A 13,439-nucleotide genomic window follows, 5' to 3' on the forward strand; every position below is an offset into this window, starting at 1 on the left:
TATAATAAGGAAAAGTATTGAAGTACCATTTATTTTAAATATAGTCATACACCACTTATAATTTTTTATACTTTTCTTATTTAGCAATTATTATTACTTATTAAATTATTTAGCAATTATTATTACTTTTTAAATTTAATATTTTTTAAAAAACCAATAAGTAATTCGAAACTATCCCTTAAATGTCTAAATGGTCGGATTTTAAGATCTATTCATATGCCCAAAAACTGTTTGCTATTATTTTTGGTGAAAAATATCGCCGCTAAAAGCCAAAACGGCAAATTAACCATCGCTGGCCATTCCGCCGATTTGAGACGTCGGAGTTCGGATCACGCCCTCCCTCCCACATTCCGTTGCCCGCCGTTCAGTGGCCATGGCCATCAAGCTCATTCTCAGACCCCATGCTCATCCCATCCCCTGTTTCTTCCTTAAACCCTTACTCCCCAAAACCTCTGTATTCTCTCTCTTCTCCGCCGCCGCCGTCACCACTCAATCCTTGACCTCAACCCTTGTCACAAATCCGCCAAACTCGAACCTCTCCTACGGACCCTCTCTGCGCAAAGGCAAGCCCCCACCGCAAGACTTTCTGCACCACCAGCTTGACCCTGTTAAGCCCTCCAATGAAGCCAACAAACAGGACCCGAAAGAAGAAGAAGAAGAAGAAGAAAATGTATTTGATGAAAGCGTCTTCACTCGAGTCTTTGACTTATCCGCCATTCGAGTCCCGTCCGAGCACTGCTTCGCCCTCGAGAGCCGCCTCCGCGGTCACCTCTTGAATTGGCCCCGGATTCGGAACGTAGCCAGAGTCCCCGGCGACGACGTGGACGAGGAGGTCGTGAAGTTGCTGAAACACAAAGGCAATGCCGACGACGACGATGATGGAAGTTTGGTGTCGCTGAACCGGCGTGTTTATGGCAAAGCCGAGGGCGATGGCGAGCCGTTGAGCCCAGTGTTGTATCGGGATAAGCTTGCAAATAAGTTTGATTCGTGTGGGTTTATGAAGTTTAGGAACCTCGCGAAGATGTCGAGGCCAAAGAAGAAGAAGAAGAAGGAGAAAATTGAGGAGGGAAGTAGGGGGAAGAAGGGGATTGGGAAGAATGACTTTGCTGTGGTGGAGGTTGTGGAAGATGGTGAGGAGGAGGGGGAGGATTTGAGTGGGTTGTTGGGGGATGGTTTTAAGGGGAGGAGGTGGAGAGGGTCGACGCGGCTGTTGCTTTTGGATGAGCGGTATGCCAATAAAGGCTTGGACGATATGCCTGAGGCCGTCAAGGTGGCTGTTCCAACACTTTGATTCTCTGTGAGTGGTTTATGCATAAATGATTTCCCTTTTTGTTGCTCTATTCTCTATGATAATTAATGGGTGAATAGCCTACATTTTGCTAGATACATTTTTAGGATGAAGCTGTCAGCAGAGGATTGTCTTTTTGACACTCGAGTGACCGCATGGTTAAATTTTTTGAATGAAAAACTTGATGAATAACTGAATAAATGAAAGGAAGAGAGCAGTACACTGTGTAAAGGAATGTAAAATGAGCTTAGGCCTTAGCTATTTCATTTTTCCATCACCTTCGTACAAGAGAATTGCTGAGTGGAACACTTTTATGATGAAGCTTGAGTCTCCACTTTGACAGTGTTTTGAGCGAGTTTACCTAGACCCAGGGAATAAAAGATAGGTCCCCTTCTGTCTGCTGATAGGGAGTTTCTAGGAGGGTAGGATTTTTACAACTGTTTAGAGATGAGAAATGTGCCAGAATGTTCCTGAGGAACTTATGTACAGCGCTTTTAGAATACTGAACTGGTATAAGAATGTTTCTTTGTTTTCTGATTCTGATGACAGTTAATGCTTTTAACCACACGAGGGGTCCTTTATGTGGGCCTAGGTTCATCACATCTGCAAGTCCACCCATTTATCCCCAGGGCTTTGATCCCATGCCTGGCTGCTTGTCAAGTTTGCCTTCCTCTGTGGACAAATGGATGAGATGCACTTAGATTTGAAATCATTTTCTTTGTTATTTTTGAGGTGGTAGTAGCAGTAACAGCAGCAGTAATGTCCATCATCTTGTGACTGCTTACAGTTGTGCCTTGTGATGCTGTCAAGGCATGACCCCTTTTCTTGGCTCCGTTAGTATCATAGGTCCTGCGAAGGTGATACTTGTCATGTTTCCACAACATTGGTGTGAATCTTGATGTTCCTGTGGCATTTTCACTAAAAGTGGTGTCATATTATGTCTTTTTAAGCCATCAACAGGTTGCATGCTTTTTGGCCAATATTCCTCATTCTTCTAGTCGATGGTCACATCTTCTAACCATTACATGCCTTTAGCTATTGTTCCTAACTCTTAGCCATTATATGCTAGACTTGGCAGTTGTCCTGGAGGCTGAGAAATGAGATATTTGCTTGTCTGCTCAAGTGACTATCCATTGGCTTATTTTTATCCATTCATTATTTTCAGATACAAGTTAATTTCATTAATTTACAAAACAGAACTGTCTCTAACTCTGAATAGTAACATGTCACCTTCTCTTATTCTTCTCCTTCTTTGTTATAAAATTGGATATAAGACACACTTTTCAGCTTATCCTTGGGGTCATATTGCTATTTCTTTAGATACTGTTAAAAATGTATGACACTGTATACAATTCTAATCATTTTTTAAAAATAAATTATAAATTGTTGACATGAATATATAGCCTAATTTTCAGTTTGTTTATGACGTTAAATATGATACTATGATCCTATATTCCAGGTGCTGTTCAAGGAAGGCACTAGGCAAAGTAAAACCTCTACCAACATTGACCTTGTGAGATGCAAGCTGACTTTGTTTTATAATTATTGGCAGATGGACGAGGTACTTCCCCAGAGTATATAAATCTCAGTTACATTTCTACTGTGCCTGCCTTTCCTTTCATTAATATGTTTTCAGCTGTGTTTCTTTGTCTTGCCATTTTTCCTTAGGAAAAGTTTTAATGTTATTAGTTCTAAACCATTTAAGAAGATGTCCAGGCTGATGTTTTATAGTTTGATGCAGGATACTAAGAAACAGAGAGAGAGAATTGAGGGAGAGATACAGAGAGAAGAACAGAGGTGTTTTATCAATTTTTTGAACAAAAGATTAATTAGGTGCCATAAATGTGAGCTGGAACTGTTAATTTTGGCTCTTTTCATGGCAGGCTGATTCTTTCTCCTACTTTTCTACATCCACCTTGTTCAATACTCTCTCAGTCCTCCTTATACATTGCTTCCCTCCCTGTGTCATGCCATTGCTCTTTCTCTTGTTTAATCTGTCTTTGAAAAACATTCTGTTTAGCTACTTTATTTTGGGAGCTGTCTTTATTTGGAGCTGGAAAGAGTATTGAATTTAGAAATTGGATTGAAAAATATCTTGAAAAGTAGAGAAGCTAGTCATAATGGTACAATTTGGAAATAGTTTTAGGAATAGTTTGTAAAAATATGGTTAACAGATATAAATTGGCAATACTTGGATTTTTAACTTTTGGAATAATCTGTGAAATATTCAGATGGTTAATGGAACAATGACTAATTAGTTGCATGATCCTATGATTTCAGCAATTATAACCCTAATAAGTCTTCCTAGCTAAGTTAATAGGTTTGGAGGGAGGCAGACTGCTTGCGTAGCATGTGAGAGGTACGAAGGTCAATGCCCCACATCCCTACAACTTTCTACGTCTTAGAAATTGGGATTAAGGCTTAGTCTTGTTGAGTATGAGTGGTGTTACTTTCATTATTGTGAAGAGACATTGTAAAAGTTATTCAGTTTGTTTGTGAAGATGTATGTATAATCATAAATGTACTGCAATTTGCCATAAAATTTTGGTGAGTAGGGAGGTAGTTTATTTATTTATTTAAATTGTTTTTTTGGTTAGTTGAGGGCATTTTTATTATGTTCGTTGACATCTGGAAAAACATTTGTATTTTTAAACTCTCTAATGCCTTTTTTTTTTTTTTCCCTGAATCATGTTTGGAAAAGTTTTTCTTATTGTACCTTTAAATTAGTTGAACACAGTTGCCAAAAGTTTATAAGATCATCTGGAATTCAAAGATCTCTGTGTTTCTTGCAGATTTTAGAGGCCGTGCTACCAAAGGGTATGATTGTTCCTTCAGCTTTTGAAACAGTTGGGCATATTGCGCATCTGAACCTAAGAGATGAACATCTACCATACAAGAAGCTTATTGCCAAGGTTCTGAGATATATGCCATCATGTCAGCGAGTCCGTCTATTTTGAACAATGTATCAACGAAATGTCTAACAGGAAAAGATTGATTTACTTTCAGGCAGTTCTGGACAAAAATAGGCCAAAGATTCAAACAGTTGTCAATAAGATTGATGTGATACATAATGACTACAGAACGATGCAGCTGGAGGTTTTAGTGGGAAATCATTCCCTTGTAACTACAGTAGTTGAGAATGGAATACGTTTTCATGTTGATTTAGCAACTGTGTAAGTTTTCCTTTTCCTGCAAGCTAGTGGAATATTCATCTGGTATTTTTTGAATATTCCCTTTTTGAATTGCACGATGGTATTAGAATAGAATAATTTATTTATTCCTATTTATTGCTCTGACCATGGGCATTTCAATTTAGTGGTGAGGCTGGGCATCTCAATGCTGTGACATGTGCTGACTTGGATTAACATAGATATAGTTACATCTCAATCCAAGTGTTTGAGGTTTCCGCTTTCCAAGTCAAAAGCCTTTTATCTACATGAACTGCTTCTGATGCTAAAGCTGTCTGCATGATTTTGTTATGTTGCAGATTAATGAGTCTGTAATATTAAGGCTCAAAAAGCTTGTTCCTTACTTGGAAAAGTCAGGAGTCTGTTTAATAATTCTTATCCATCATTTGGTTTGCGGAATCAGGCCTAGGATGGCATCAAATTTCAGGAATGGAATTGTGTTCCTGCGTTTAGTTTGTGGAATCAAGGGCGGAATTATATTCCGACCGGAATACGATTCCTGCAAATGGGAATCGTGATTTCAGTCTAGATGAGCTGAAGTCAATCTTCTTTCTATGGAGTGAAACTCATTTAATAATAAAAAAATATTCTAAAAACAACAACTGATACTAATAATACTAGTTATTATTACTATTATAACAAAAATAATAACTAATAATAATAATTGCAATAACAATAATATTAATTATTGTAAAAATAATAATAACTACAAGAACAATATTAATAATAAAAAAGCCAAAATAATAATATTTATTATTTCAGGGGTAATAATTATTATAAAATAATAAAAACTAATAATAATTACAATAAAAATAATATTTATTATTGTAAAATAATAATAATAATAACAACAAGAACAATAATAATAAAAATACAAAATTAATAATAATTATTTTAAGGATATTAATTATTATGAAAATAATTAAAAATAGTCATAACAACATTAAAAAAAATAAAATTGCACTAATAATAATCACTATTATAAAAATATAAAAAAAATAATAATCAAACAAACACAACAACAAATAATTATATTAATTGTTGTTGTTATTATTATTATTATTAGGGGTTTTATGAAAATGACATATTTTTCATTGCATTGTAGAAACCATTGAAGAATGCCAAATGTTGGAAAGAAATTTAAATTGGATTCCAACAGTCAAATTATGTTACTAACTAAACGCAATATTTGAATTTAAAAAACAATTCCATTCCTACCTTCATTCTATTCCTCTTCAATTTCATTCCGCAAACCAAACGGGCAGTTAGTGTCTTTTGGAAACCTCTTTAATTGAGTGAGAAATATATGCATGGATATTTTTGCTTATCAATGAGAAGCATACAATTCCGCACCTCCTTTTGCCTTGAAAATTGCCCGACTGTCTTGGATGCCTAGACAAACTGGTCTGCATACCTTGCGCTGCGTGGAAGTTACAGTACTAGATCTTAATAGCCTAAGTCAAAGTGGATGGTTAGGTTAGTCAAATGCTATATAGCTCCCACCATCCATAGTTATGTGAAAGAGAAATCCAACTTGTTTTGCTAACATGATATTATGAGGAAGTTTTTTTTTGTGGTTGTGTTGAAAACATCTTATTACAATTTCTGATGGATGCTTGATTTTTTCTTGGATGTTTGGCAAGTTAGATGTAGTCAAGAATCAAGATGTTGTAGCTACTACAGGGAGTGGCTTGGCATCGTGATTAATAGTTTTTATCGTAGATGGAGTTGTTTTTGGCTACGTTTCATCTTTGGTATCCCACTTAACGTATAAAATCATTTGCAACCACAATATGTCAATGATTTGTTTGAAATTTAGGGCTAGTAGTTTACTATGTTATGGGGAAGTTCATTAAAAGTGAAAACGACTATACCATCACAAGGTTGAATGGTTTTTTTCTTTATTCAAATTATACATTCCGTCTTTTATCCTCCCCCCCCCCCCCCTTTTTGTTTTGTTTGCATATTCACATAGTAGTTGTTCTACGTAGGCATTTGCCAATTGACTTCAAGTGTATTTCTTGTAAATGTGTGTGGAATTCCAAGTTGGGAACAAAAGTCTAATGTTTCTTTTTGTAACTTTTTCTCTTTTCATGCAGATATTGGAATTCAAGACTTGCAACAGAAAGGCAAAGGCTGGTGAATAGCTTTACATGCAAGGATATTGTTTGTATGTTCATATCTTGGTCTCTGTCATTAACATTAATTTTTTTGCCATGTTATTTGGGTCTCTTATGATGGTAATTTGTTCCTTGCAGTTTTTGAGGAGAATTGTGCACTCTCCAATTCATGTTTGTTGAAGTATTGAGTAAAATGGAAGACCTAAGAAAATGATAGGTCTCTCCTTTTATTTATAATATATGTCAAGTACATATAATACCCTCATTAACTCTTACTCATTAACTTAACACTAATACTCTAATAATGCTAAATGATTAAAATGATAACTACACTCACACTCAAGCTGGAGATATCATATGCTCTTGGCTTGAGTCATTGTAATGAGCTTCTTCACAAGCTTCTCCCAAGCACAGTGACAGTCAACTTCAATGTGTTTTGTTTGTCATGGAAGACCGGGTTGGTGGTAATATGAATAGTAGCTTAATTATGACACATCAACTCCATAGTGCGAGAATGTAGAAAACCCAATTCTTTCAACATGTTTTGCAGCCAAACAAGCTCACATGTAGTGTGAGCCATGGCCTTATAGTCCGATTAAGCACTTGACATGGCCACTACAATTTGTTTTTTACTCTCCTTGGAAACCAAATTGCCACCAATAAAGATACAATACTCGATTGTGGATCTTTGTTTGAAGGTGATCCGGCTTAATCTGCATTTGTATATCCCTGAATATTAGTGTGACTCTGATCTCGATACAAGAGACCTCTCCTAGGTACACCTTTGAGATATCTCAAGATGTGAATTATTGTATCCTAGTGATTTGTCCTCGCGGAATCCAAAAATTGACTCACATAACTTGTTGCAAAAGATATATCCGATAAAGTTTGTGAGGTAATTCAACTTGACAAGTCTTCGGTACAGTTCTGGGTCAGGCAACAAATAACCATATTTGACATTAATTTGCTGTTAGGATCCATGGTTGTATCAAAAGGTTTGGATCCCAAGAGCCCATAATCATCCAAAAGATTAAGAATACACTTCTTTTGTGACAAAAAAGTTTTCATATGTGATCTAGATACTTCTATACCCAAATGGTCCCAAGTTTTTGGCCTGAAACTTAGTTTGTAGAAAATGTTGTAGGCCTTGAACACCATGAACATCATCACGTGTAATCACAATATCATCCACAAACACGATAAGAAGAATCATACCTAATAGAGTATGATGATAAAACACATCGTGATATATTGTACACCGTCGAAGGCTAAACTAAAGTACTACAACACTGAATCGACTAAACCATGCTCTGGGAGGTGGTTTTAAACCATATAATGACTTTTTGAGTTGACACACTAAACTTGATTCCCCTTGAGACCTCTTCCTCAAGATCACCATATAAGAAGGCATTTTGTATATCTAATTGATACAAAGGCCAGTGACAAGTGGTGGCCAATGGGATGAACAAGCGTGTATGGAAGTAAGTTTGGCGACTGGGGAGAATGTACTTGAACAATCCAAGCCATACACCTGAGTATATCCCTTAGCAACAAGATGTGCCTTCTACTAGCCATAGAACCGTTAGAGTTGACTTTCACAGTAAATCCAGCGACAACCAACCATAGATTTATACTGAGCAAAAGATACCAATTCCCAAGTATTATTTTCCTATAAGACACTCATCTCTTCAACCGTTGCATAGCTTCACTGAGAGTGGGCTAAGGCTTCAGAAATAGAGTTGGAAAGATCAACATAGAACACAACAGTAATGAAACAATAATAGGAGGGTGAAAATAAATCATAGCAAACAAATTTTGGAGATAAGTGTTGCATACATGTTACCTTTTCGGAGAGCAATGGGAGGATTAACATCGTGGGAAATATGATCATCAAACGAGGAAACCAAAGGCGTAGCAATAGATGCTAGAGGGGACTCTTTTCCTTGGAGCCGCCGTTGTGAATACACTTGTTAATGTAGGACAAGAAGCAAGACCTTGGGACATGTTGGAGAATAATTAAGAGGAACTGGGTTAAGGAATTGTTGGGTTTAGTTAGTAGTTAATTGTGTGTATAGTTTAGGGTTTTGTGTATTTGGGGGCTTGTTTGCAATATTTTTGTATCATAGCGTTCATTTGTAATTTCATGTTGTTTTAGGGGTATATGCATGATTTCATTGTTAGAGGCTTTTTATAAATAGTGTGTGGAAGCCATATTGAAGTAGTTGTTGAATTTGAATTGAAGTGAATGTGAGTTTCCCCCTTGTACTTCCCCTTCCTCTCTTCCCCATCCTTATATTCAATTTCTTCTTATCTCTCCCATAGCTGCAGATCCTTCATGCTGCCCCTACATCATTTGGTATCAGAGTCCAACCTCAATCTGTATTCTTCCATTTCAGTTCTCCATATCCCCTCTCAATCTTCTTCTCTTTTCTTCTTCTTCCTTCTCCATTCTTTCTCTTTCTCTGTTCTTGCAGCTGTCCACAGTCCCTTACCTGTATTTTTTGCTGTCTTTAATCCACTGCTCTACCTACAGCAGTTTTATCCTCCTCTCTTCTTCTTCTCTTTCTGATGTTCTACAATCTGAAATTCAAAATTTCTCTTTGTTCTTTCATCTTTCATTCTCTCCATTAGTCAATCCCCCTTTTTGTTAGTCTCTCATCTTAACACCATCCATGAAAAGCACGATCAACCATCATCTTTGTTATGAAGTTATAGTCTAAAAAAACCACCAAAAAGGGGTTTTGAACAATTTTAAAATTCCAGTTGTGTCCCAATTTTTTGCAATCCTAAATTCTTGGAATATTCTCACAACACCTCCCACACCACCAAAATCTGAACCCCAAATGCTTCCTAGCCATTGGCCTTCCAAAAACCATAGTTTCTTGTGCTTTTCTCATCACATCACCACCACCACCACCACTGCATTCATTGCCCTCAGATCTACACTCGCCTAAAATTTCATCGCTAGAAAGACTCATGTGCCCCATGTGTTGGCGACGTGCGTGAGAAATATTCCAGTTACCTTGCAATTGTTAGAATCATGAGAAATTGGTTCCAAACATGATAATTTGGTGTATTCTCCAGAGATTTTGATTTGCTGCACGAGATTTTGTTTCCAGGCAAGATAATTTGTGCTTAAGAGTGATATTTTAATAGGAAAGGCTAAATTGAACTATTAGGTTGCCCTCAACACTGATTTGTACAGCCAACAATAATAGTCAGTTCACATTGCTGCATTTGTGAGTTTTCTATGTGATTTTGTTTACTTTCTGCATGCACTCAATACTGCATTTGAATTGAAGATGGTTCTTGAGAAATTTGGCAAATTGTGTTAAGGGCTTTGGTGACCTGTAGTTGCAATATATATAAATAAGTCCAACAATATGGTGACAACTTACTGGAAAAATGAATGGCTTTTGTCATACTTTGGGCATGATATCAAGCCATTCCATACCTTTCTTGAGTGTGGAATTCATCATTGATGGAAGATGTCCTATGAATGCGGTTTCTAGAAATTGAGTCTCTTGTATGCAACTTCATCCTAAATCTCACCCAGAGTCTTATGAGAAATCTTGGGTTGATAACTCTACATGTCTGTGAAAGATGTTTGATTCCTATTCATATTGGTTTCTATTTTGATAATGTTTCGTGTGATATCATACCCATGAATATTGGTCATGTATTCCTTAGTTCTCCTTGGTTGGATGATTTGGGTGACTTAAGTACATGAGAACACATATATCTTGTATTATAATGGGGGAAAAAAATAATTTTGAAGCCTACTCCACCAACTAACCAAGACAAAGGATTTACCGGAGTTACTCAACTTGAAGACACTAAAAGGAAGAAAATGCGACTCTTTGAAGACTTCTAAAATCTTTTAGACATTCCTATCGTTGAGGTTGTCATTCTTGATGTGTTTATTAATGCCAATTCTCAATTCAAATCTATGATGATGCCAAAGGATTGTGGTTTTTTGTGTCACTTAAGTGTTGGCTCTCGAAAAATCAAAGTTTGCTTCTCACTTCCGATCCCCCAACATTTCAAAATCAGAGGCCAAATTTTTTCTAATTTGGGAGAGAGTTGGTATAGGACAAGAAGTAAGACCTTGGCAAGATCGATGTTAGAGAATAATTTAGAAAACTAGGTTAAGGGATTAATTGGTTTTAGTTAGCAGTTAATTGTGTGTTTAGTTTAGATTATGTGTACTTGGGGTTTTTTTGTAATATTTGTGTATCTTAGGGTTGATTTATAATTTCATGTTGTTTTAGGAGCATATGTATCATTTCATTGTTAGAGGCTTTCTTATAAATAGTGTGTGAAAATAGTATTGCAAGTAGTTGTTGAATTTGAATTGAAATGAGTGTGAGTTTCCCCTTTGTATCTCCTCTTTCTTCTGTTCCCATTCCCTCCTCTCTTCAATTTCTTCTAATCTTTCCCACGATTGCAAATCCTTAATGCTACCCTTGCATCACTTGTAGATTAGAATGATCGAGACAATGGGGACTCAAACTACATGGAGACACAAGTGGATGACTAGGTAATGACAATGAACTAGAATATGGAAGATTTTTGAGGAAGAGACTCATTGAGGTCAGAAGCACTCAGGGATTGAGAGTAGTATGGTGTCGAATCAAAGGATGTAATATTGGTAGAGACAAAAAAAAAAAAAAAAAAAAAACTGTAGCATATGACTATAATAACAATATTCCTTTTGAGTATACGAGTAGCCCAGAAAGAGTCTATTTATAGCATGAGGATCCAACTTATCCACTACAGGTGTTAGTTGGTGAACAAAGGACACATGCTTGAATATACGAGGAGGCAAAGAGAACAAAGGAGCATTAGTGAAGTGCATGGAGTAGGGAATTTTTTTACCACCAAGAACAGAGGATGGCATCTTGTTAATGAGGTAGCAGGTTGTGAGTATAACTTAGACCAAAGCACTTTTGAACATGCATTTGATAAGGTAAGGTGCGAGTGACTTCAAGGACATGTCTATTTTTATTTTTGGCAATGACACTTTGTTGAGAAGTGTGGGCTTAGGATGATTGATGGACAATACCAAATTGAGTCATATATGTAGTGAATTGGGTACTCTAGTACTCTTTGGCATTATCACTGTGAAGTATCCGAACAAGCAAACCAAGTTGAGTCTTTATTTAGAGCAAAAATTATAAACGATATGGAATTACTCAGAATGATCTAACACATCCTTAAATAATCATCAACAAAAGTTACAAAATATCGAAAACCCAACTTGGACACAGCTCGATTAGGGCCCCAAACATCATAATAGACTAATAAGAAAGGGCTGTTGCCTGTTTATTGACCTAGGAAGCAAAAGAAACATGATTGTGCTTTCTTTCCCAACCGACAAGACTCACAATCAAGACTAGCACAAAACTCAACGTTGGAACTAGTAGTTTTAACTTTTTCAACATAGGATGGTCGAGGCGGCAATGGATTTGGAGTGATGTGGCAATAACAGTTGTGGGGGTAGAAGGAGATTGTGTCTCAAAGTTGTAACGCCCCGACCCTCTACGTGGGTTCGGAGTGCTACTAATCCATTCATTTACCTGATAATCCACATTCTAATATCCTTTATGTAGCGTAAAATATAACTATAATCTTCTAACAAATATAATACCAGAGTTTTCTACATCCATCTACATTCTAACATAAATCATACATCCACCTGTACTCACATAAATACACAACTCTCAAAACATTTCAGTATTCTAACAATCATTCATTTCTCAACAGACTTAAAATATAAAGACGTAAAACATTAAATATTTACATCCCCAAAGTTTATAAAAAATACACCATTTTTTCTTTACAATCCTCAAAAGGCTAAAAACCCTCGAGCTCTCTAAGCCCGACGTCGAGGATGTCCTGAAAAAGAAATAATCATATTCGGGTGAGATACATCTCAGTAAGGAAAGAAATATACATATTAAAATAGCGTGTGGCTAACATGAGGTATATAGATATCATTTTAATTTCATTTGCAAATCATTAACATAACACTGAAATCATTTTCTGAATCTAACCAAACACATGCAAAAGATTTAACCCACAAGATTACCCAAGGATAGGGGTGATTACCCGCTCATACAAGTAGCACCCCTCTTCTCTGATATATTTGACAACCCGAAGGTCACAACTGAAGCATATCAGGGCACTCACCTTACTCAGTAAGCCCTCAAGTATTAAATTGATCTCGTACTTGCATCGTTCAACAATAGTTTACTGGCAAAGGCCCTGAGGATAGGGAAATCTACCCGCTCATACAAGTAGGTTCCCTCTGCCCTAGTACGTTATGCAGCTACTGCCACATTTGAAGCTATTAGTGCACTCGCCTTACTCAGCAAGCCCTCAGGTGAAGAGTACGCCTCGTCCAAATGTAACATGTTCTACATATATAGATACTTCTAATATCATAATACATTATCCCTTTTTGTCATTATTCAATCATACACATCTGTTCATGTTCATAACTTAAGCATTGCATTGCATTTCACTTTACGTAATTCTTCAACATTACATCATTCACATTGTCATTTCATACCATTTCATTGTCATTGTATAACATTTCATTTCATTTCCTTTGTACTACAGTTGGTCTTTAGCCATCATCAGTTAGTCTACAGCTCCTTTTAGCTGTCATTACTACAACTCCTTTTAGCTGTCATTAGTTAGTCTACGTAGAAACGTACTAGATTTGCTAACATGGCTATCTTTCAGCTGTCTTACATTTACATGATTGCATTTAACATACACAAGCAACATAGTCCATATCATATTTTATTTTCAATGCTTTATTTACTTAGCCTGCAT

The 13,439-nt window shown here is 36.5% G+C and overlaps 1 protein-coding gene across 1 annotated transcript in view; it reads left to right on the plus strand.

Moving 5' to 3' along the window:
• The first annotated feature begins 229 nt into the window (after positions 1–229).
• The window catches only part of LOC131160680 (tRNA (guanine(37)-N1)-methyltransferase 1), a 36,388-nt gene continuing 23,178 nt past the window's right edge, over positions 230–13,439 (plus strand). Inside the window, exons 1-5 of the mRNA XM_058116539.1 lie at positions 230–1,270; positions 2,748–2,849; positions 4,081–4,200; positions 4,295–4,461; positions 6,576–6,646. Of these exons, the coding sequence (XP_057972522.1) occupies positions 374–1,270; positions 2,748–2,849; positions 4,081–4,200; positions 4,295–4,461; positions 6,576–6,646 (1,357 nt within the window). The 5' untranslated portion in view covers positions 230–373. The remainder of the gene's footprint in view (positions 1,271–2,747; positions 2,850–4,080; positions 4,201–4,294; positions 4,462–6,575; positions 6,647–13,439) is intronic.

This window comes from Malania oleifera, chromosome 1 (assembly GCF_029873635.1).
Source record: "Malania oleifera isolate guangnan ecotype guangnan chromosome 1, ASM2987363v1, whole genome shotgun sequence".
Lineage (NCBI taxonomy): Eukaryota > Viridiplantae > Streptophyta > Magnoliopsida > Santalales > Ximeniaceae > Malania > Malania oleifera.